Source organism: Echinops telfairi, unplaced genomic scaffold, assembly GCF_000313985.2.
Source record: "Echinops telfairi isolate 266 unplaced genomic scaffold, ASM31398v2 ScPeMD7_7424;HRSCAF=8462, whole genome shotgun sequence".
Taxonomy (NCBI): Eukaryota; Metazoa; Chordata; class Mammalia; order Afrosoricida; family Tenrecidae; genus Echinops; species Echinops telfairi.
In genome coordinates this window covers 75,614,868-75,639,148 of record NW_022111324.1, presented here as the reverse complement: position 1 = coordinate 75,639,148, position 24,281 = coordinate 75,614,868, and the positions used below count along the sequence as shown (strand labels likewise).

General features: G+C 39.6%; 1 protein-coding gene and 1 non-coding gene across 2 annotated transcripts in view; one reads left to right on the top strand and one right to left on the bottom strand.

Moving 5' to 3' along the window:
* The window catches only part of LIN9 (lin-9 DREAM MuvB core complex component), an 84,869-nt gene that overhangs the window by 18,272 nt on the left and 42,316 nt on the right, over window positions 1–24,281 (top strand). Inside the window, exons 5-7 of the mRNA XM_004699949.2 lie at window positions 3,826–3,959; window positions 5,159–5,284; window positions 6,600–6,757. Of these exons, the coding sequence (XP_004700006.1) occupies window positions 3,826–3,959; window positions 5,159–5,284; window positions 6,600–6,757 (418 nt within the window). The remainder of the gene's footprint in view (window positions 1–3,825; window positions 3,960–5,158; window positions 5,285–6,599; window positions 6,758–24,281) is intronic.
* LOC115872423 lies at window positions 394–496 on the bottom strand. Its single transcript, XR_004047829.1, has one exon. It is a non-coding gene; the product is annotated as a U6 spliceosomal RNA (small nuclear RNA).

The window sequence follows — 24,281 nt, the reverse complement described above, 5'->3', positions numbered from 1 at the left end:
TGATGAGGGCAATGAATGTACAAATGTGCTTTACACAATTGATGTATGTATGGATTGTGATAAGAGTTGTATGAGCACCTAATAAAATGATTAAATAATAATAATATTCACATATCATAGAATAATCAGACATTTGGGATCAAAGAAGCAGCATTTATCCAAGGACAAAGTTCAGAGGGATAGGTAAGTTAGAATGGCGATAGGAAACACGTGGGCTATATTGAGGGGGATTGAGATGAAAATGTGTGAATTGTTTCATGTAAAGCTGATGGTCTACTCTGTAAACCCACAACCACTCACAGTAAAACAGTTAAAATAACAAGCGCCCCACGTGTCCACTGAAAGATACTTTAAAATAATAAAATGGTTTAAAATCCATACTGAACTTTAAAAATATATATGGAACACTTCACACACTTTCATGTTATCCTTGTACAAGGGCCACGTTAATCTTCTCTGTATTATTCCAATTTTAGTATGTACTGCTGAAGCAAGCATGAACTTTTTTCTTTTGAATGTCATGAATCAAGGTGCAATTAGATTTATCAAGTATTCTATCTTATTTAGCAAGTTTTAAGTCTTATCAGCTTCTGCTTTATTTATTCGGAAGTAATATTAGGTAATACATGTTCAGAATCATAGCATCTTCCTAGTGAAAAATTCCTTTTGTTGTATCTTACTATGTTTTACCTTACAGTCTATTTGGACTGATAATAATACACCTGTATCAGCTTGTTAAAAAAATGCTACATCAGCTTTCTTTTCTTCAGTATTTCTCTCTATATACTTTTTAAGGTATTTCCATACCGTTTGATGCAAATTTGAGTCTCTTCTTAGCTAATCTGGTAATAGTTAATGTATGTTTCTTACATTAACTTACATAAGACAGCATGTTGATGGATTCTGTTTTCTTATCTGTCCTACTATCCTCTGTTTCTTGATGGATGTTTAATCCATTTTCATTCAGTGTAATTATTGGTAGGTATGAATTTATTGTCATTTGATTTAGTGCGTATGTATGTGATGCTGCTGCTGATTTCTTCTACCTAAGTTTCTGTGTTGAGTTTATTAATAGTTTCATTGACATATAATTTACATATACAACTAAATCATATTAAGAACAGTAGTGTAAGAACATTTTCTTCTTGTAGTTGTTAGGTTTGTGTGGTTTTGAAAAAATAATTTTCTTCATTGCCATTGTTTTAGTGTTTACCAAATCTATATGATTTTCCCTTTTTGTTAGTGAGATAGTATATTAAATTTCATTGAGGTTACTTTGTAATTTATTAATTTCTTTCTAAGTTTAAAGCAGTGTGCTCTAGCTTCAAATCTACTTGACTTCCTCTCCAAATGGAAGTTCAGTAGTTATAATATTTATTACCTCTTCTTACCTGACTTTGTTTACAAATTGATTTTTCAGGTTCTATATTTTCAGTCTTATAAATATATTTCACTGTGGATGTTTCGGTATCTTTGTTCACTTTCTGGTTCTTGTCATATGTGTTCACCTGAGGTTGTATCGGTGATTGTTAGTTCTCCATCTAAATAATTCTTTCTTATTTCTTGTAAAGTTGGTCTGGTTTTGTTTCGTTTTTTCAAATTCCTTTAATTTTTTTTTTTTTAAGTTTAGAATCCTTTCTTGTTTTTCAAATCATTTTATTGGGGCTCATACAATTCTTATCACAATCCATCCATCATCCATTGTGTCAAGCACTTCTGTACATTTGTTTCCCACATCATTGTCAAAACATTTGCTTTCTATTTGAGCCCTTGATATCAGCTCCTCATTTTTCCCCTCCCTCCCTGCTCCCCTCTCCCCCATGAACCCTTGGTAATTTACAAATTACTATTTTGTCATATCTTATACTGCCCAACATCTTCCTTCACCCACTTCTCCACTGTCTGTCCCCCAGGGAGAAGGTTATATATAGATCCTTGAAACCTGTTCCCCCTTTCTACTCCACCTTCCCTCCATATTACCATCCTTTAATTTTTTAAAATCTAGAAATAGCCTAATTTTGCGATTGTATTTGAAGGAACAACTTTTCTGGGTATGTAATTTTGGCTTGGCAGTTTTTTTCCTCTCAGAATTTTATGTATGTCATCCCTTTGCCTTCTTGCCTACCTGACTTCTGCAGAGGAATCAGAATACTCCCCTTTGTGGGTGACTTTTTGTTTTTCCAAATCTGCTATTGGAATTCTTGTCTTTGGTTTTGGAATGTTTATCTTGGCGATTTTCTTTTTTGGGCTCCTCTCTATGTCTTGAATGCTTATCTTCTCATTTTTTATATTAGGGGAATTTTCTTCCAATGAATCTCTGACAATTTTTTATACGTTTTTTTCTTGTCTCCTATTCTGGAATTCTGATCACATGTAAGTTTCTCCTCTCTAATGGTGCTCCGCATAATTCTTAGGCTTGTTTCATTTTTCTTTCATGGTTGTTCCTGTAGCAGATTGATATTGAGGGTTTTGTCTTCACTTTTGTTAATTTTGTCTTCCACTAATTTAATTTTACTCTTTTGTTTTTGTTTTTTAAACATTTTATTAGGGGCTCATACAACTGTTATCCCAATCCATACACACATCAATTTTGTAAAGCGCATTTGTACATCATTCTCAAAACATTTTCTCTCCACTTAAACCCCCGACATTAGGTCCTCATTTTTCCCCTCCCTCCCCGCTCCCCTCTCCCTCATGAGCCCTTGATAGTTTATAAATTGGTATTTTGTCATATCTTGCCCTGTCCGACGTCTCCCTTCACCCACTTTTCAGTTGTCTGTCCCCCAGGGAGGAGGTCACATATAGTTCCTTATAATCGGTTCCCTCTTTCCTACCCACTCTCCCTTTACCCTCCCTGTTTCGCCACTCACACCACTGGTCCTGTAGGGCTCATCCGTCCTGGATTCCCTGTATTTTCAGTTCTTATCTGTACCAGTGTACCTCCTCTGGTCTAGCCAGTCTTGCAAGGTCGAATTCGAGTCATGGTTAGTGGGAGCAGGGAGGAAACATTTAGGAACTAGAGGAAAGTTGTATTTCTCATCGTTGTTACATCATACCCTGACTGGCTCATCTCCTCCCCGAGACCCCTCTGCAAGGGGACCTCCAGTGGCCTACTAATGGGCTTTGGATCTCCACTCCGCACTCCCCCCATCATTCCTGATACCATTTGCTAAAGATGTCCTCAGGAGCTGATACCAAGGGTTCAAGTCGAAAGCAGTTGTTTTGAGAATGATGGCAACAAATGTACAAATGTGCTTGACACAATGGGTGTATGTATGGATTGTGATAACAGTTTCTTGTGAAAGAAACTGCCACAGCTCCATATCCACAGCCAGGAGAAGCCAAGAGCTCTGCTTCGCTCTGTTGGTTTTTCATAGTTTTCTGGCCTGCTCCAGATCTGCTCCTGGTCTCCAGGTCTCCAGCCTACTTCGGATCTCCGCCCTGCTCCAGCTCTCTGGCCTGCTCTGGATCTCCAGCTAGCAGCCACATCCTCTCGACTTTCAGATCTTCAGCTCTGCAATGTCTGCCCTCTTGCATCTGTTAGTGCAAGTGCACTGACCCTCTCCTCCATACTTCCTACTTTGATAGACAGCTTACTCTGCTTGTTACCGAATGCCAGGTGGAGAGATCATCGCCCACTGGTGCCCCAGGCCGCGCCTCTGGTGACTTTTTACAATCAAAATTTTGTTGAACCATAATAAAATAATTTATGATGAATATTAGTGACTATAAGTTCTTAACCATAACCTACCTTTTAAAAAGTGTATTGAGTACTATAGATATTTACTTCTTAGAACTGCAACTAATCTCATTTTTCTTATATAGAAATTTACAGCAACAATGTCAACACCAGATAAGAAAGCCTCACAGAAGATTGGTTTTCGATTACGTAACCTACTCAAGCTTCCCAAAGCGCATAAATGGTGCATATATGAATGGTTCTACTCAAATATAGACAAGTATGTATCATGCGTATATTGTGAGTATTCACTGAATAAGAAGTTTAATACAACCTTTTCTAAAAGTCTTCTGATTCTATTTTTTTCAGTCTTCCTTTTTATATAGCCCTTTTCTCCTTTTTGGGAAGAAGTTGTGCGCTACTGTGGACAATGAAATGCAAATATCTTGTAATTATAATATACAAAGGCCTTGGAATGGAGATATGTTAAAACAGAACACCATTATTTATGGTGAATGAGACTTATTTTAATCCATCTTGAAATTATAGTGCTAGAATAAGAGTTATAAAATTGTTATTAATGTTAAAAATGATTCAGTTCATTTTTAGGATCGTTTTCTATTTCAAGAGTACTTAAACACCTTATTGTCATTGAGTTGATTCTAAACCTACAGGTAAAAATGTTCTGTAAGGTTTCTAAGATTGTAAATTCTACATGTTTCCGTAGAACATAGCCATTTGTGCGAAATCCAATCATTTTTTCCCCAATCATTTAACAATAGAGTTTCCGTAGGAAATCTGCAAGATTTGAATCCATGCGCATATGCTAGTCATTAGTGCTTAATTTGCTGGCTATTCCTCCTTATTTCCTTCCTATGTTTTGTAAGCCACTTGACTCCTCTAGAACATGTGAAGCTCAGGAAAGTTTGTAATTGACCTCAGTACTTTGATGCATCGCTGTTAAAATTATTTCCTGCTTTCCATAACCCATGAATAGAATTGTTTCCCTTTTGCACATAGGTTTTCCATAGGCTTAGAGCTTTTAGTATTCTGGTGTAATCTGAGTTTTGGGGGATTTCTAAAACTGATCTAATCTCAAAGAGCACTCGTTGGTGCTGGCATTACCTCTGGGACGAAGCTACTCTGCAGTTAGCAATCGTTTATCATCATCTGATGTCATGTGAGTGCTAGAATAGTCCCCCAAAGGGTCATTTTATAGGAAATTTAACAGAAATAAATATCCCTGGGATCTCAGTCATAATTATTCCCTGAATAACTGTTACAAATTTTTTGTTTCATAAGTGCCAAGGCTTTAGTTTAGTTGGGGTGCATGGAATTTTGCTTGTTTTGTATCTGCATGATATTGAAATGAAAGTTTACCATTCTTTGAAAAATTGGAATGTGTATTTTGGATTTTATATCTGTTAATAAAATAATTCATTTTTTCTTAACCATTAAAATATTATTTCTGCTTTATAGACCACTTTTTGAAGGCGATAATGACTTTTGTGTATGTCTAAAGGAGTCTTTTCCTAATTTGAAGACAAGAAAACTAACAAGAGTAGAATGGGGAAAAATCAGGCGGCTTATGGGGAAACCACGGAGGTAAATCAATAGATTGGGTATTTAATCATTAGTACATTATATATATTTTAATCTTTAATACCATATCTGAGAATAATATATGTTAAATATATCTTGCTAACTAATTTCAGTGTTGGGGCTTTGTATACCCAAAGCACCTTATAATCGAATAATTTTATTTTCTTCACTTCACAGAATTCAAGTGTAATCTGATTATTTAGAATTATAGACCCCTCTAGTTCCTTTAATATGCAAAGGTGTGTTTTAGGTAAAGTTCATTTTCCTTGGTGGGGCTTCAAAAGCATATAATTCTGATGTGCTCTATGACGAATGCTGTATACCTCGAAAAGACAAAGTCTACAATACAGCAGGCAGCCAAGGTCACCTAGGATTGAAAAGAAATTTCTCACCTATAATGTTAATGAAGCAGATTGCTTGGTCTTTTTCAAAACTGCTAAGTAGATTGGAACATAAATATTCAGGTTAGTAGTGGAGTGCAAACAACTATTTGGACTACCCAGAAACCTTATAATGTACAAAATACATGTCTAAGGTTTTACTATATATTTCCAGTCCTTATTATTACTACTCACATTGGTTCACATTGGAAATTATGCTGGTCCCAGTGTTCCATTTTGCTCATTTTCTTCTTACTTTCTGTCATTATTTAGATGGAAATATAGTTTATTATGGATATTTAAATGAATAGTTATATCCTAACATGACTGCTGTATTTAAATACTTTTGATTCATCTTAGAATATGATGATAGAGGCAAAATGGGCCTTAAAGATCAAAGGCTTTCGAGCAGAGTGTGATTAAGTTTGCCCAGTGGCAAGTCTCCTCTTTCATTCCTGTCTGAGTGTGCCCACAGGATCACAGGGACAGTAGCTGTTCTTCTGGACAGAGCCTTCAAGTTGAGCTGGGTTTCAGACACAGTTTGCCAAGGGATAGTGAACAAATCCACCTATTTCATAATAAGATATTACGTCTTTGAGCCTATACATTTTTCATTGTTGCAAGGTGCTGTCTTTAAAAATGAAGATTGGTAACTCAAAACTTATCGCTGTTGATTCGCTTCCAACCCACAGGGACCCGGTGTAGGAATTTTGTGGCTGTAACTCTTAGAGCAACAGAAAGCCTGCTCTTTCTCAGAAAATATTAAAGGTAATTTAATTCGAAGAAAAACTAGTATTGTTTCTAAGAACCGGTTTTTAAATAATACGCCCCCCATAAAAAGGAAGAGGAAGAAAAAGTAGAAGTAAAAGAAGCAGAGTGGGCCTAAGTTTTTGTATAGGATGGTTTTCAGTTTATATGATTTTTATAATTTATTCTAGATGTTCTTCTGCATTTTTTGAGGAAGAGAGATCAGCATTAAAACAGAAACGGCAGAAAATACGGCTTCTACAACAAAGGAAAGTTGCAGATGTTTCACAATTCAAAGATCTCCCAGATGAAATTCCTTTGCCCCTGGTTATTGGAACCAAAGTTACAGGTAAATAAAAAAAAAGTTTATTAGTATTTTGGATTCTAAATTTTCACCAAGATAACCTCTACTAGTAGAATGGCTTTTACATTTATAAGTTTAAACCCTGTGATACTTCAGCTGTTTACTATAGCTGAAGCTAGAGTTACTATTTTTCTCATGTATAGTCTCTTTTTTTTTTTTTATATTCTTTTTTTAAAAGGAATTAGAGAAAAATATCATCTACTATAATGTAAACTGAAACAACTGCACAAAAAATGAAATGTAAAATTCACTACTATAAGCCTTTGTGGTTTATTGCCATTGAATCTACTCTCGTTGAAACCATAACAGGACAAAGTGTCTCCTGGTCTTATGTCATCTTCATGATTGTTGGATGTTTTTTGTTGTGGCTTATTTATCAGTCTATCTCACTGAGTATTTTCCTCATCTTTTCTGATTCCCTACTTTACAAAATGTGTTGTCCTTTTTAGCATTTAGTGTTTTCTGATGACATACCCAAAATAAAGCAAGTCAAAATCTTGCCATCCTCACATTCTGGTTATATTTCTCTCAAGGTTAATTTCATTTGCTTGTTCTTCCAGACCATGGTAGTCAATATTCATAACCAACTCAAAACCCTCTCTGCCATTGAGTCCATGGTTACTCAGAGTGACCTTTAGGACAGGGTAGAACTGTCCCTGTGAGTTTCTCAGACTAGAACTCATTATGGGAGTAGAAAGCCTGGTCTTTCCTCCACTGATTGGCTGATAGTTTCAAACTGCTGACCTTATGGTTAGCCCAAATCATAACTCTATACCACACCAAGCTGCTTACTCACTGGACACCACTATTCAAACATCAATTCTTTTATCTTCTCTTTTCTTTGTTCAGCTTTCATATGCTTATATAGCTGTTGAAAAGACCTTTATTGAAAATAGAGGAAAGAACTAGGAAGCAAAGGGCATTTATAGAGGTCTAAATGCAGACATGTACATATGTAAGTATATTTATATATAATGGGGAAATAGATCTATGTACATTTATTTATAGATTTAGTATTAAGGTAACAGATGGACATTGGGCCTCTACTCAATTACTCCCTCAACGCAAGAACACTTTGTTCTAATAATCCGGCATTCTGTGATGCTCAACACAATCACTGAAGACAAAAGCAATGCATAAGCAAATGTGGTGAAGAAAGCTGATGGTGCCCGGCTATCAAAAGATAATAGCGTCTGGGGTCTTAAAGGCTTAAAGATAAACAAGCAGCCATCTAGCTGTGAATCAACAAAGCCTACATGGAAGAAGCACACCAGCCTGTGTGATCATGAGGTGTCAGTGGGATCGGGTATCAGGCATTAAATCATATCAGAACAAAAAATCATATCATTGTGAATGAGGGAGAGTGCGGAGTGGAGACCCAAAGACCATGTGTAGACAATTAGACATCCCCTTACAGAAGGGTCACAAGGAAAAGATGAGCCTGTCAGGGTACAGTATATTACTGATGAAACATACAGCTTTCCTGTAGTTCTTTAATGCTTCCCCCTACCCCCACTATCATGATCCCAATTCTACCTTACAAATCTGGCTAGACCAGAACATGTACCCGGGTACAGACAGATAAGAGCTGGAAATGCAGGGAATCCAGGACAGATAAACCCCTCAGGACCAATATTGAGAGTAGCCATACCAGGAGGGTAAGAGGAAGGTGGGGAGAGAAAGGGAGAATTGATCACAATGATCTTCATATAACCCCCTCCCAGGGGGGATGGACAACAGAAAAGTGGGTAAAGGAAGACATCAGTCAGTGTAAGACATGGAAAAAAAAAAAATTTACAAATTATCAAGGGTTCATGAGGGAGGGTGGGGGAGCGAGGGAGGGAAAAAAATGAGAAGTTGATACCAAGGGCTCAAGTAGAAATAAAATGTTTTGAAAATGATGGTGGCAACAAATGTACAAATGTGGTTGGCACAGCACAATGAATGTATGGATTGTGATAAGAGTTGTACGAGCCCCCAATAAAATGATTTAACAATAAAAAAAGAAAAGACCGTTGTCATAAAAGTGACTTCTTTGCTTTTTAAAATTTTAAAGAGCTCTTTTGCAGTAGATTTACCCAATGTAGTGTGTTGTTTGATTTCTTTTGTTAATAGTTTTATTGGCATATAATTCAGTCTTTTTTTTCCCCTCAGTAATGTTTTAGGGTTTTAAAAATCATTTTATTAGGGACTCATACAGCTCTTATAATAATCCATACATCAGTTGTATCAAACACATTTGTACATATGTTGCCATCATCATAAGCATTCAGTCTTATTAAGGAGAATTATACAATCATCACCACAGTCAATTTCAGAACATTTTCTTCTTGTTTTCTTGTTCCTGCTTCCCCCATCCTCTCCTGCAATGCCTCTAGGTAGTTATTAGTCCAGTTATTGTCTCTGTAGATTTTCCTATCCTGGATTTAATATATAGAAAATCATAAACACAAACAGGAAGCAAACAAACAACACAACAACAACAACAAATAGTGACCAAACAGAGAAAGGAAATCAGAAAAATACTAAAAATGGAAACAGCTTTAAAGTGAAGCAAAATGGAGATTAAATTATTAGGTGTTACAATTTAACCTAACTATATCTGTCATGATTATAGGTACTCTGTCTGATGGCAAGGCTACTCACCTCTCTGGACAGTGATCAGAAGAAATCCCACTGTGTGTGATTCCTTTATTGTGTTTGGTAGTCTGTGATACCCTGCAATAGGACCTTTCAGTCTGTCTCAGTGTCCTCTTTGATGATCCTCATACCTCTGCAGTTTATGTTTGGAACTCTAAACCAGGGTCCTCAAACTATGGCCCGGGGGCCACATGGGGCCCGCCGAGGACATTTATCTGGCCCGCCAGGTGTTTTTGCCCCATTTTGTTTTTTACTTCAAAATAAGATATGTGCAGTGTGCATAGGAATTTGTTCATAGTTGTTGTTGTTTTTAAACTATAGTCCGGCCCTCCAACAGGTCTGAGGGACAGTGAACTGGTCCCTTTTTTAAAAGTTTGAGGACCCCTGCTCTGAACCATCTCCTATTTTGTTCTTTTTGAAAAGTTCTTTGCTTCTTATTCTGGGTTACTTCCCTCTGAAGTCGGTAATTAGTTTTTCAGTTTCATCTTTCATTGAATCGTCTCCTTCTTTTCCTTGGTTAAGTTTGCCAGCAGTTTTTCAATTTTGTTAATTCTTTCAAAGAATCTGCTTGTCTTACTGATTTTTTTTTTCCCATTAGCTTTCTGTCTTCCAGTTCATTTATTTCCACTCTAATCTTTATGATTTATTTTCTTCTGTTTCTTTGAGGGTTTATGTGGTTCCCCTTGTTCTGAGTTATTGTGTTAAGATGTTGATTTTGGATTTTTCTTCTCTTTCATGTGTGCATTGATTGCCCTCTGATAACTACATTCACTGTGTCCAAAGGGTTAGTAGGTTTTCGTTATTGTTCTCATTTGTTTTGTTTTTTCTTTAAGAAGTTTCTGATTACATCCCTTCTTTGACCTGCTGCTCACTTGTTTTTTAAGTAGTATGTTGTTCGTTCTCCATGTTTTTATTTTTATGGTCTTATGCTTTCTATTTTTTATTTCCAATTTTATAGCTGTGTGATGTGAGAAAAGAGATTGTAGTATATTAGTGGTTTTTAATTTGTTGAGTCTTGCTTTGCGGCTTAACATGTGATCTATTCTAAAGTAACTAGAAGAATGTGTAATGTCCTGTTGTTGGGTGGAGTTCAGTGTTTATGCCAAGATTGATCGTGTTGTTTAGCTCTTCTGTTTCTTTATTAAGTTTATTCACTTAAGAGTGCTGTGTTGGAGTCCTTTACTATTATTGGTGAGCTATTTATTTCTGTGTTCAACTTTGTGAGAATTTGATTAATGTATTTCAAAGGTCTTTCACTGCATGCATATATGTTTATTAAAGTTATATATTCTTGATGTATTGTTCCTTTAATCATTATTTAGTGTCCATGCTTGTCTCTCGCTCTGTTATTTACCTTGAAGTCTATTTTATCAGAGATGAATATCGCCACACCTACCTTTTGGTGGTTGTCATTCACTTGGTAGATTTTTTTTGTTATCCTCTGATGTTTAGTCTATTTCTGTCTTTGAGTTAAAGTGTGCTCTCACAGGCATCATGTAGAAGGGTCTTATTTCCTAATCCAGTCTGCTTACTCTCTTGTCATCTGATGGATACATTTAATCCATTGACATTTGTGTCATTATTGCTATATGCGGATTTGTTGCTGTCATTTGCTGTTTTGTTTGATTTGTTTCGTGTGTGTGTGTGTGTGTGTGTGTGTGTGTGTGTGTGTGTGTTTTATGGCTATTTTTCCTCCTCCATTTCTGTGTTGTTTCGAATGCTGCTTTCACTGTAGATTTCTGGGTGGTAGTTTGCTGTGTGATGCTCTCAGATTTGTCTGCTCTATTGATGTGCTGTCTGTAGTAATCTGGTTAATATTTTTTATATTGCTGGTCTTGTTTGTTTGAATTTCTTTAGTTTTTCCCTTTCTGGCAATACTACTTTTTCCCCCCCCTCATATTTGAGGACTAATTTTGCTGGATATAGGATTCTGGGTTGGCAGGATTTTTCTTACAGAATTTTGTATGTAACACTCCATTGTCTTCTTGTCTGTATAGCTTCTTCTGAGTTCTAGCTTTCAGTATCAGTTTTCCTTTGTGGGTGCCTGTCCTTTTTCTCTAGCTGCCCTCAGGATTCTCTCTTCCTTGAACTGGCGAGTTTGCCATGGTGCTTTCTTCTTTGGTATCTATCCTATATGGGGTTCTCTTAGTTTCTTGAATAGTTATTTTCTCTGTGATGTTGGGAAAATTTTCTTCCATGATTTCTTGTACTAATTTCTCTAGATTTTTTTGTTTCTTCTTATTCTGGGATCCCAGTGAGATGTACGTTGTTTCTTATGATAGTGTCCCACATCCTTCTCAGGCTTTTAAAAAATTTATTCACATTTTTGGTTTTCTCTCCTCAATTATTCAGAGTGATTGCCCTCGAGGTCACTGAATCAATTTTCCTCTTCTGTTCTATTGTTCATGGCTTTTATTATGTTGCCTGATTCTGGTATCTCATTTATTTTCTCGGATTCTTTTTGGTTAAAGGGTTGGTCTGTGCACTCCAAGGGGGAAAAAGTTTTGTTTGGTTGTGTGCTCAAACTATAGACCCACCTGTTTTTGCCTAGGAGGGTATGCATATTCTCAATAGGGTGGGATCCTACCAGAAGAGGAAGTGGAAGAGAACTAGACTAAAATACTAAAAGTATAATAGAACCCAAGTACAAAAACTAAAGAAGAAAAAAAACTGTTTTGTGGGTGGGGATTTCTGCTCCTTTGGTTGTACACACATATGTACTGTGTGTACATATGTGCTGCATGGAAGAGGGCACAGGAGAAGGAAGCAGAAAGGAGGAAGGGGTGGGGTGGTGAAAAGTGTTGCTTTGGTTCTGAGAATGTCCATAGCCAGCTGCCCATGTGGTCTGCTATGTAAGAGCCTTGGCTGGCTAGGTTACCTAAAGGGCCAGGAAAGAGTCAGCTCTGCTGAGTAGGAGTGGGCTCACAGCAGTGACTGTGGTCAGGCTGACAGTGCTGCTTTTCCACCTTGGTCTCTGTAGCTTTTAAGTGGATTCTCTCCCTATGAGGAAGGGCAAGATCTTCCCATGCTTGTCATCTGGTGGCCATACCCGTGTGTTTGTGTGTGTGTCCCGATCTCCTGTTTGTTTTCTCGACTGCTGCCTCCATGGACACTCATTACTGCAGTGGAATCAAATTGTTGACAACTTAAAACTTTTCATTTATCATGATGTTGTTTATTGGCCCAGTTGTGAATATTTTAATTTTATTCACAGAGAATGCATACTTCCATATTAAAAACTATAGAGATGAATATTGTTTGGATTTTAAAGTTTTAAATCTTTTGTTTCCATGTCATTTCTTTTCCTTTTTCTAGTGTTTTTTGTTTTGTTTTTACTTTTTATTGTGAATTAGGTGAAGATTTACAAAGCACATCATCAGGTTTACATTCAACACATATATAGCTCATCCATTGTGGTCCTTTCAATGTACCATCATTTATTTCCACTTCTCTGTTTCATATTTCCATCCATCCTTCTTTCTTAACCCTAAAAACTTTGCCTTTGGTAAATGCTATTATTTTTATATTAAATGACTTTCTCACCCTGGGTGATTTCAGTTATAGATCAGAAGCCTGACTAAGGGCTATAGTCTTAGATGTCTCACCAGTCAATATCCAACCAATAATCCTGGTCTCTTTTATGATTTGAGTTCTGATTTGTCCATATTTTTCTCCATTCTATCAAGGACCTTTTAGTGTGATCCCTTTCAGAGCAGTTGGTAGTAGTAACTGGGTACCATATAATTCTTCTGGTCTCAGTTGTGGTGACTGATGTATGTGTTTTCCATTGGACCAATTGTTTCCATGTGTTCTAATTTCATTGTTGTTGTTGTTGTTTTTCATTGTTGTATTTGAGGAGCAGTTTTGCTGGGTATACATACGATTCTTGGTTGATACTTTGTTTTCTTTCAGAGTTTCACGCTTACCATAGCGTGTCTTCTCATGTTTAATGTTAGGAAAGTTCCTTCTAACAACTCTTACTATTTTCTCTGTGCTTTTTGTTTTCACTTCCTGTTCTGGGATTCTGATCACGTAAATTTTCCTGTTGATGGTGTCCCACAAAATTCTTAAGCTTCTTCAGAATTTTTTTTGTCCTTTTTTTTTAATTGCTTTATTAGCTAAGATTTATTTTGACCTTCCATTGGTTTATTCTATTCCTTTGCTCTTTCAATGCTTTATTTCTGAAATCTTAGTATTAATCCCCTAGGGTTCCATTTGCTATTTTTGTATGTTTTTAAGTTTTCATTTGTTTTGTCAGTTTGTTCTTGTAGTGCTTTGCTGAATTATTTATTTTAAAGTTTTTCCTGTATTTCCCTTGATTTTTATCAATTACTTTGTCAGTAATTTCCTCAGTTCATTGAAGGAGTCTCAAAACTGTTCTTTTAAATTCCTTATCAGGTTGTTTTAGTGCATTTAAAACGGTCTCTGGCTCTGTCAGTCACTTGTTTGAGCCACTCTGCATTGTTTTTTCATATGAAGAAATGTTGTCTCTGAAACATTGCAGTGGTGTTGTATTTGTACTTATATTGGGGAGACCATATCCACTCACCACTGATGAGTATAATCCAGAATGTGAGTGTGTGGGGGCAGTTCTCTGTTGATCATATAGCAAAATTGAGGGCTGAATTAGCTATACTTTTCAGTTATCTATAAGTGATTGTGTGGGGCAGGAGCTGGAGGTACAGTTGTAGCTAGACTTTGTGGGCACATTTGCCTTTTCCTCTTGGGTGGTACGAGGCGGGGAAAATGCGGCAACAAGAAACAAACAACAAACTGCAGAAAGAGATAATAAGCCGGGGGGAAACAAACAACGGCATGAGTAAAAAAAGATTTGATAATGAGTACAAAGAATTAAAAAATACAGTATGTAAAACTAGAGGTGGGGGGAAGAGACTAGTAAAGCAAAAACTAGGAAAAAAATTAAAAGGGAAGGATTGAAAGAACGAAAAGAGGAAACCAGAGAATGGATTGAAAAGCAAAGGATAGGAAGGAAGGAAAAACGAAGAAAGAAAACTAGTGGGCAAGACACACCGTATGGGTGGGCACCACCTGCCAGCTAAGGAGTGCACAGGGTGCATTAGGAGCAGGTAGGACACCAGTCTTAGATGAAGTTCTTTTCAGGCCCAGAAGTCAGCTAGGGGCAGTGGGGCAACTGGTTAGGAAATGAATTTCCACCTCTTCAGGGGTGGCCAAGAGCCCAGTACTTTGTGTTTTGTTGGTCTGATGAGGAAGAGTTCAAGTACCTACAGACATGGGCAAGGTGTAGCCAGTGCCTGATTTAAGAAGGTGTGGCTTTGACCTCAGGCAGGGGGGTGAGGTTGTTGTCACTTGCCACTGAGTGGTGGAGGGTGAGAACTGGTCATGCAGGAAACAACTGTGATAAAATAAATCTGTTTGTTAAAGGCCACTCACTTATGGTATTTCTCTTATAGTAGCACGAGATAACTAAGATAAGGCTATTGACATATATTTATACTTTAATTTTCTGATTACTAGGAACCCTGGGTATGTGTGCTGACAGCAAGACAGACAGGGTGGTAATTCAAACCCACCTGCAATTTCTCAGTAGAACGATGGAGGGTGTCTGTTCCTGTAAAGATTGGTAGCCTCAGAAATCCTAGAAACCCTTACAGGGTCACTGGTGTAGTAAACAGTATGGCAGTGGGTTTAGTTTTTTGGCTGTTTGCTTTCTAATTATAAAAGTAGTTTGTTTTTTTCATTCTATTATAAACATGGGTAACTAAAAGGAAAGGTAGATAGTAGGGAAAACTTGACATGCATGTGATTTGCAAATGGAAATGGAAAATGAGATTTGGTTATAAATCATTGCATAGTGACAAGTTTATCATATATAAAGTTGTACATGACATGGCCTCTTCCTTAATACAATTAGTCTGGAGGTGGGATAGGATGATAAGAAGTTGTGGAACAAACATATTTGAAAAAGTGTATTCTAAAAACCCCATATAAACACAAAAAGCATACTCACTGCCATGTAGTTGGTTCTCATTCACAATGACCTCATATAGGGTTTTCTGAGCCTGTAACTCTGTAGGAGAGCAAGCAGCCACATCTCTCCCTCTGAGTAGTTGGTAGATTAGAACCACCAACCTTACAGTTAGCAAGCAGTGCTTATCCTATAGTGCCCCAGGGCCCCTTAAATAAAAACAAAGGGGCTTCAAAAAGTTAGTGGAAAGATAGAATTGGAAAATAGAGAGGAAGGTTGCACATGTGCATGTGTATGCAGCTCTAGATATTTGCCCAGTAGTAGGGCTAGTAATGTTATGGGTGGAAGAGTGGACAAATAAATTGTGGTACATCCACATAATGGAAAACAAAATGGATGGATTTAAAGGATGTTATGCTGAGTGAAGTTAGTCAAATACAAAAGCACAAACATTGTACAAAACCACTGTAATTTTTTTTTAAAGCCAAAAATAGATTTTCATACCAAAAGACGCAGATTTTGGTCGTTCCTAGGGGTGGGGAGTGGAGGGAGAAAAAGAGAAGTAATAGGCCAGTGGGTAGAATAGGTATTGACTTGGATGGAAAAAAAAACAAGCCAAAAACCAAACTCACTATCATCAAATAAATTTTGACTCATAGCAGACTCTATATGGCAGAATGCCCTTTGGGTTTCCAATACTATAGATCTTTACAGGAGCAAAAAGCCTTATCTTTTTCCTGTGACGTGACTGGTGACTTCAAACTGCTGACCTTGTGGTTAGCAACTGAAGGGGGCAGAAAATATACTACAAGAGGGAGATGGGGGGAAAGAGAGAGGGGAAACAAGGAAGCCAATGGGAGGTTTGATAACTTGTTTAAATTGTTGAAGCAAAAATGATGATCTGATATGTAAACTGCTACGTAGTTCACAATAAAAAGTTGTGTGTGTGTGTGTGTGTGTGTGTGTGTGTGTGTGTGTGTGTGTGTGTTTCAAAGCATAGCTGCTAGGGTCCCACCACAACAATTCTTCAAGAGTAGCAAGGGCAGTTCTTTTTATAAGAATTTCATTGGGAAACCTTATAACATCCATCCTACAGCACTGATCTTGCCCCTTCAACATTTTTATTTTCAAAACTCAACATGAAAATGCAACACAGTTTGAATCCCTTGAAGACACCAGTAGTGCAAATTGAAGAACACAGAATTCTTTGGGGAAGGGTTAGAGAGATGGGAATACCACCTTTGGAAGTGTATGGACAGCGATGGGGGAACCGGTTACAGGGATCTACATATAACCTCCCTGGGGGATGGACAGCAGAAAAGTGGGTGAAGGGAGATGTCGCACAGTGTGAGATATGATAAAATAGTAAGCTTATAAATTATCAAGGGTTCAAGAGGGAGGGGAAAAAATGAGCTGATACCAAGGGCTCAAGCACAAAGCAAATGTTTTGAGAATGATGATGGCAACAACTGTACAAATATGCTTGACACAGTGGATGGATATATGGATTGTGATAAGAGTTGTACAAGCCCTCAAGAAAATGAGTTAAAAAGAAAAGAAAAGAAAAAGTGTATGGACCTAGATGGAGGCTATGAAAAGAAACAGTTTCATATTGTTATTTTTATTTAATAAAGGTTGATACGATATTTTTTTACTTTGAGTTGGATAATATAAATACTTCATAATTAATCAGAACTCATGTTCTGATTTTTTTTTAATGTCTACTGGATTTTAAGGAAATGGCGTGAAAGCCACATCTGACCTCCTCTGACTTCAGTAAGAAAAGGAGAATCCAGCTCCACACCAGTCCAAGATCAGTTGCCCTAAAGCAGAGACTAGAAATGATTACACTGTCCAATCTTTATCCTTTTTTGACATCAACTATCCCTCCCAAGGCACTCTACTTTGCTGAGTGTTGGATAAGGAAGGGAATTAGGTTACCACAAGCCAGGATCAGAAAACATTAGGGATACAATCTTGGGTCCACAACAGCACTTCTTTTCAGCCAGGAGCCATGTCCATGTCTCTTTCTGATCCTCAGTCTTAAGCCGCATGATCCCTTGGCTTCTGCCTCTGGGCCAGGAAGCCAGCATGCCTGTCGCTCTCTCACAGCCCCATACAGGCAGGAATCTTGTCTGAGATCAGCTGGTGGTGTTTATTTTTCGGTGATCTTCAGAATCTGTTCTTACTTCTGAGATGGATCTTTTATACTCAGAGGAATGGCAAAACTGACCAGTTCCCAAGTTACAGGCTTCTACAACTTATTTACATGGTCCTAACTGATCATTGGAGTGGGAGTTAATAGAGAACCGATAAAGAGCCAGACATTAGTATTTCCACCCCAAGTTTGTTTTAATAACTTGTTTGTGCCTGGAGTGACACCATCCTGGTGTCTTCCAGCCCCCAGGGACCTCAGTTTTCACTTTAATCTTCCCCGGGGTTCTGAGAAGAGGCAGTAGCGGAGTGGGCCTGGCTGGCCAGGAGGGGGTCTGGCAGAGGGAAGGGTGCCATCCGCTAAGTAATTCTCTGTTGAGCTGATCCAAAAGCATTAAGCTTGGGACACCCAGGGGCCCAGCCCCCCTAGGCTCACCATATAGGGGGGGGGGGCCAGAGTAGGGGCCCGCCCCACTTACCTCTTGCATACCTGGCGCTAAGAGGATCACTCCCCCTATTTGGGTAAAGGCCAAAGCCGTCTCCAAGAACAGGACACCACTGCTCCCATCTCCCATCCGTTCTCAACTGCAGACCCCCTCCCCACCCACCTGCCATAGAACCAACTCTCTTCTGCAAAATTAGCTCCATGGGCTCAGTAAGACCCCATGCCAGCCCTCCAGGTTAAACACACTCATGCTGGGACCCTCAGTCCATCCATCCACCCTCAAGGCCCCTCAGCGGGTGGCAGTCCACTGGGAACCAAGGTGTGGGCCTGGGCAACGGCATGGGGCTCCTTGACCTGGAACCTTAGGGTGCCAGGGCAAAGGAAGGGGCCTGGACTCTGGGGGACCCATTGTCCCCTCAAATCCCCCAGTGGACCGTGACGAGAACCATCTCTTTACCTAACTGCATGGTGCTTTGTGGAGACCTGGGGCTGCCTGGCTCCAGGGTGAACCAGCAGCTGATGTGTCATGCATGGCAATTGCTAAGTAGCTCTGTCTCTCCTTGTTTAAAAAAAAAAAAAAAAAAAACTTACCCCAAAAATCCCCACCCTGGAAAAAAAACAAAAACTGTTTCCTGATTTGCACAGAATTCTCTCTCACATGATGTGCCTTGCTATTTTGAGAAATATTAACTTTAACCAGTATCACTGCACACGATTAGCTGTGTGCCCTGCCTGTGTAGTTAACTGGAGAAAAACACAATGGGGGGGGGGGAGACATACACGACCATGGCATGAAATAAAAAGTAAGAATGGGGGGGAATAATAAAATAAATAACTTGATTATGAAATCACAAATATCCTTGCTAAGGTTTTTTTTTTCTTTCCAATTTTTATATTTAAGCTTGGTTTCCTAGAGATCACCCCATATCTATATAATAGTCAATAGCACATGCTTTGAGAAGAGGTTATGCGCAAACATCTCCAGCCTGAAAGGCTCTAATTGATCATTGTGTGAGTTGATGAACAAGTTCAAAGTTGCTGTAAATTCTCAAGCCATCCTTAGTTTTTACATTTTGCTAGACTCGTGGATAATTTCCCATGTAGCAGGGATGTATAGAGACCTTATCTCATCTATTCTGTGCATCTGTCGTTCCAGACCCTCCCTGTTAAATTTCTCACTAGTCTCCTGCTCACCCCAGCCCGTACCGTAACCTTGGGCTTACAAAGCTGTGTGTTTTTCTTGTTCATTTTTCCTTCTTTCTTTTTTTATTTAATCATTTTATTGAGGGCTCGTACAACTCTTATCACAATCCACACATCCATTGTGTCAAGCACATTTGTACATTTGTTGCCATCATCATTCTCAAAACATTTGCTTTCTACTCTTGTTCATTTTTTATCAAGCTCACCACCTTTAATTAGCAAAGCTACATTTGTCTTTGCCTGGTGACCTATGTTGAGTCTGCTCCCTGTGGCAGCAATATAGCTGGTTTCATCATCAGTCCAACACTAAAAATATTATTATTTTTCCAACAGAGCTGGTGGTAGTAGGTAGAAGGGACGGATGCACGCAAAGGGCCACTGGTGCCCCTTATCTTGAACCGAATCTCCAACTGTTTTTCAATAGTGAACATTTTTAAAACTGCTGTCTGTACATGGTCAATTACCAGTGCTCTGAAATGGTTGATTTTGAACAAGTTTATTATTAGCCTTTTGCAAAGAAGAATGAACAATCTCATCACACTGAGATAAACCTAGAAGTTCTTTTCTCTCTTCATTGTTTATTCAACCTTATTATTCATAGCTTCTCTGTCCCCTTTTATTTTTTTAAGTTTTGTTAGCACTTGATCCACATGTCACACATTTCAATAATTCAGTTATATCAAGAAGGGTTGTACAATTGTCCCCATATTCAATTCTAGAACATTTTTTCCTTGTACTCATTATTATTCATGTAGTTATTTTTCTTCTAATTGTGGCAAAAAATATACACAACAAAACATTCTCCAATTCCACAACTTCTGCTTGTGTAATTCAGTGCCGTTGACTATACTCTTTGTGCTGTACAACCATTATTAATATCCTTTTCCAAATTAATGCACCATCAGTGACAACTCAATGCCTTCTAAGCAACAACGCTTTACTCTTCACCCATTGTAACCATTGGTCAAGTTTGGTTTCATTTTTTAGTGGTTTTCTTGATAACAGAATTCACATATCATATATTTCCATGGTTAAATTGCTTTTAAAATTAGTTGTGTATGCATAATCACAATGGACGTTGTAGGGAGGCACAGAGATAACAGGAAGCATTGTCAACTCCTGAGGCATTAAGGAGTGTAGCAGCTTCCTGGATTACTTTTACCCAGGTGCATGAGTTGTCAGTATTTTGTCTGTGCCGAGCCCTCTATTGCTGGTTGGCTAAGGATTGTTCACTGTCCTGGATTTCCTGTGCTACTTTGTCTCAGTTATCAAATTTTCCAGGAAGAATTTTTACATATTGCTGATGAATCCTAAGGGTGCCGGAGGGCTTACCACTGTGTCACCCAGGATATAGTTTGCCCTGTACCCCTGACAGCCATCTGTTGTCTTAGGGGTCTGCGATATTAAGACAAAAGTTTCGGCTTCCATCCTCTACAAAAACACCTGCTCTATTTATGTTGAGCTCTGCATCCCAATCCAGCGCTACGTGTATTTTGCAAGAGGAGTATGGGCATCCACCATAGATGTGTGGCCACTGTTGGCAATACTCTTCTGTTTGGTCAAAACAGAAACACAGGGCTGGCATGGAGGCTCCAGTGGCTATGGAGTTTAGAATGCCGGGGGAAAGTATATCGAAACTTGTGACTGCCACCCTGCCGGGGTGCAAGATCCTTTTCCAGCCACATGTGTTTGTGCAGCATTGTTTGCCAGATAAGTTTCATAGATGATGAATTCCCACACAAAAGGGTTTACTCTGGGCTTTGGACCTGTACCTTGGTTTAGGGTTTGCTTGCAAGAGGCACCCTAGTAAAGTGAAAAAGAGTGGGCCCCACAACTTGGGTGGAACATAGGGGGGCATGACTTGGGGTTGTTTGCTTGACTCAGCTGAGATGATGCCAGTTGGGGTCCCCGAGTACTTTAACCACTGTAGGAGTAGTGAGAATTACGATATAAGGTCCTCCCCACTGGCTGGAGAGGCTGTAATTGTAGTTCTTTCAGGAGAACTGAGTCTCCCAGGCTGACAGCCAGCAGGTCAGGTTGCTCAGGGTCTGGGATGGGCAGTCACCTATTTGCACGCTCCTGGAACATCTTCCTTAAAAGGGAAAGGAAAGGTAAATAGTTCGCTAGTGGTGGTGGTTGGACTGGCAGATTATGGTTGATCAGAAAGGACCTGCCATACATTAACTCCAAGGGGCTTAAGAAGGAGGGAGAGCCGGGGGTGGCGCAAATTCGAGTTAGGGTGAGAGGTCCACCCATGAGTGAAGGAGCCCTAGGGACAGTTTTGACAAATGATTTTTTATAATTCCATTCATTTTTTTCAACTTTTCCTGAGGACTGGGGCCATTATCAGACTGAATAGAGTTGGGGAGAGAAACCTGGGGATGATTTGGGTAAGCAGGATGTGTGTGACTGTATCTGCTGTCTCCTGTTTGATAGCAAAGGCTTTGACCCATCCTATAAAAGTGCCTACTAGGATGAGGAGAAACTTAAGACCTTTGTGGCTAGGCATATGAGTGACGTCAATTTGCCAGTCTTGGCTGGGCAGATAGCCACGCAGTTGGTGTGGGTGGGCTTTTGGCTTGAGGGCTCCCTGGGCATTGATGGCTTTACCCATGGAACAAGAGGAACTAACAGGTTGAGTGAGCTGGGCCAGTGTGGGGTGGTAAGAGTTTGGCTGCAAGAACTGGGATAGGGCACGGGGCCCGTGTGTGAAGATTGATGTATTTGGTGTATGAGGTCCTCAGCTTGCTGTGTTGGTAACACCATTTTGTTATGAAAAACTATCCATCCCTCAGGGGTTTCCTTTTCTCCCTTTTGGGTTAGGGCAGCTTCTTCCTGAGGAGTATAAGAGGACTGTACTCGGGGATGGTAAAGTAGAGTTTTGGAGCTGACCCAGCAAAGCTGGTAGTCAGCCTTCTGGCAGTCACCCTGTGTGACAAAAGAGTTATCAGTCTGGTGTCCCCAGCAGTGGATGATAGCCACCTTAGCTGGCAGCTGAAGAGCCTGTAAAAGAGTAGCTATCAATTTACCATTTATGATGGGACATCCTTTAGTGGTAAGGAGTCCCCTTTCCTTCCAGATAGTGGTGTGACAATGGGCAATAAGAAAAGAATATTTAGAGTCCGTAAAAATATTAACTGTCTTTCCCTTAGTCAAATGGAGTGCCCGAGGTAGAGTTATGAGCTCTGCTTTTTAGGAGGTGGTGCCGCCCGGGAGGTTCTGGGCATCCCAGACCTGGTCAAGTGAGACTACAGTATAGGCGGCTTGCTGCTATCCTTGCATGTCAACAACAGAACTGCCATCAACAAATAAAGTTAGATCAGAGTTGGGATAGGGTTGATCTGAAAGTCCAGGTCGAGGGGTGTTAATTCCTCAACCACTTGTGGGCAGGAATAACTGACTGTCAGGTACCCACATTTCCTGAGGTAGGAGAGTTGCAAGCCCAGGCCTTAATTGTTGCCCTCAGGCCAGCAGGAGGGAGTGATAGGAACTACCTGCAAGATAGGGGTGTTTTGCAGGGAGAATGGACGAGTATAAGAGCTGATTAGCAAGGAGGTGCTGAATGATAGGTTTTAGGCCTTTATGGTGGGTGAGTGAAATTGGAAACGGGAAGGGACAGGAAATTGGCAGATAAGAACAAGTTAGTGATGCATAGCAATGATGGGCCGGGAAGTATTCCATACTTCTGGGTTTAACCAGTGTGACAGCAGAGTCGAAGAGGGTGTGGGAGGGGTGGTGGTGACGGAAAGTTTTAACAAAAAGGGAGCTGGGGAAGGAGAGGTAGGTAGCAGGCGGTTGCACTGAAAGCTGACTCCCTAGTTTAGAAAGCAAATCCCTATTAATCAGGGCATGAAAGCATTACTAAAAAGAAGTGGCAAAGCATGAAGTTCCCTATGTCTAAGAACAAAAGGGGAGTTATTAGGGGTTTTGAGGGTTTGCCATCTATTCCCATAACCGTGACCAAGGAAGAAGTTGGGCCCGAGAAGGAAGGGAACTGAGAAAGTAGCCCCCGTGTCCACCAGGAAAGAGACTGGTTTGCCCACTACCTTGATTGTCACCTTTGGCTCAAGGAGGGTTACCAGGGTCATTGAGTCCAGGCTTCGTCAATCTTCATTGGTTGCTAGACCCAGCAGCGGGTCAGGATTGGGAGGGACGGTCCCTCCAAGGCTAGGCATTAAGGGGCAGTAGCTTCTCCAATGGCACACCAGGCAAGGCTTACTGGGTGGTTGGGGCTGCAGGCATTGTTTAGCCCAGTGCCCTTCCTGGTGGCACTTGAAGCAAGGTCCTGGTGGCTGGCTGTGAAAGCTCTTCTTTCCGGCAGTCTTCTAACCCCTCCCTCCTGCCCGCCGGAGGGCTACGATTAAGGCCTGGGCTTGCGAGCTGACCTTTTGGCGGCCTTGGGACTCCCACTCTATTTCTGCCTATTCCTCTAGGGCGTTACCCTGTTTCCCCGAAAATAAGACAGTGTCTTATATTAATTTTTGCTCCCAAAGATGCACTAGGTCTTATTTTCAGGGGATATCTTATTTTTCCATGAAGAAGAATACGGTACACATTTATTGTTGAACAACAAAAAAAAGGAAACTTGTTACCTGTATATGGTACGGTTATAGTTGCCATCACAAACCAGCATAACCAGACAAACTGAATCCTTCAGTATCAAGAATTTCTTGTTACTACCATTATTTCCATGTCCAACACTCTATGGTACATTTACTCGCACTTCCTGTCTGCTCTGGCTGCGCTGCGGCCAACAGTGAGCTGTGCAGCGGCACCCACCACTACGGTCCAGAGTCCAGTGTTACAGTCCAGAAGCTACCAGTGTTATGGTAGCTTCAGAGGGGGGCTTATTATCGGGGAGGTTGGGGGATGCCTTATATTTCAGCAGAGAGGCAAAACTGTAAGTAGGTCTTATTTTCGGGGATGTCTTACTTTCGGGGAAACACAGTAAAACCTTAAAATATCATGTTTACTAGGTCATGGATAGGGGTCTGAAGGCCATCCTCAGCCTTTTAAAGTTTTGTTTGTTTGTTTGTTTTTTGTTTTTTTAAACATTTTATTAGGGGCTCATACAACTGTTATCCCAATCCATACACACATCAATTGTGTAAAGCGCATTT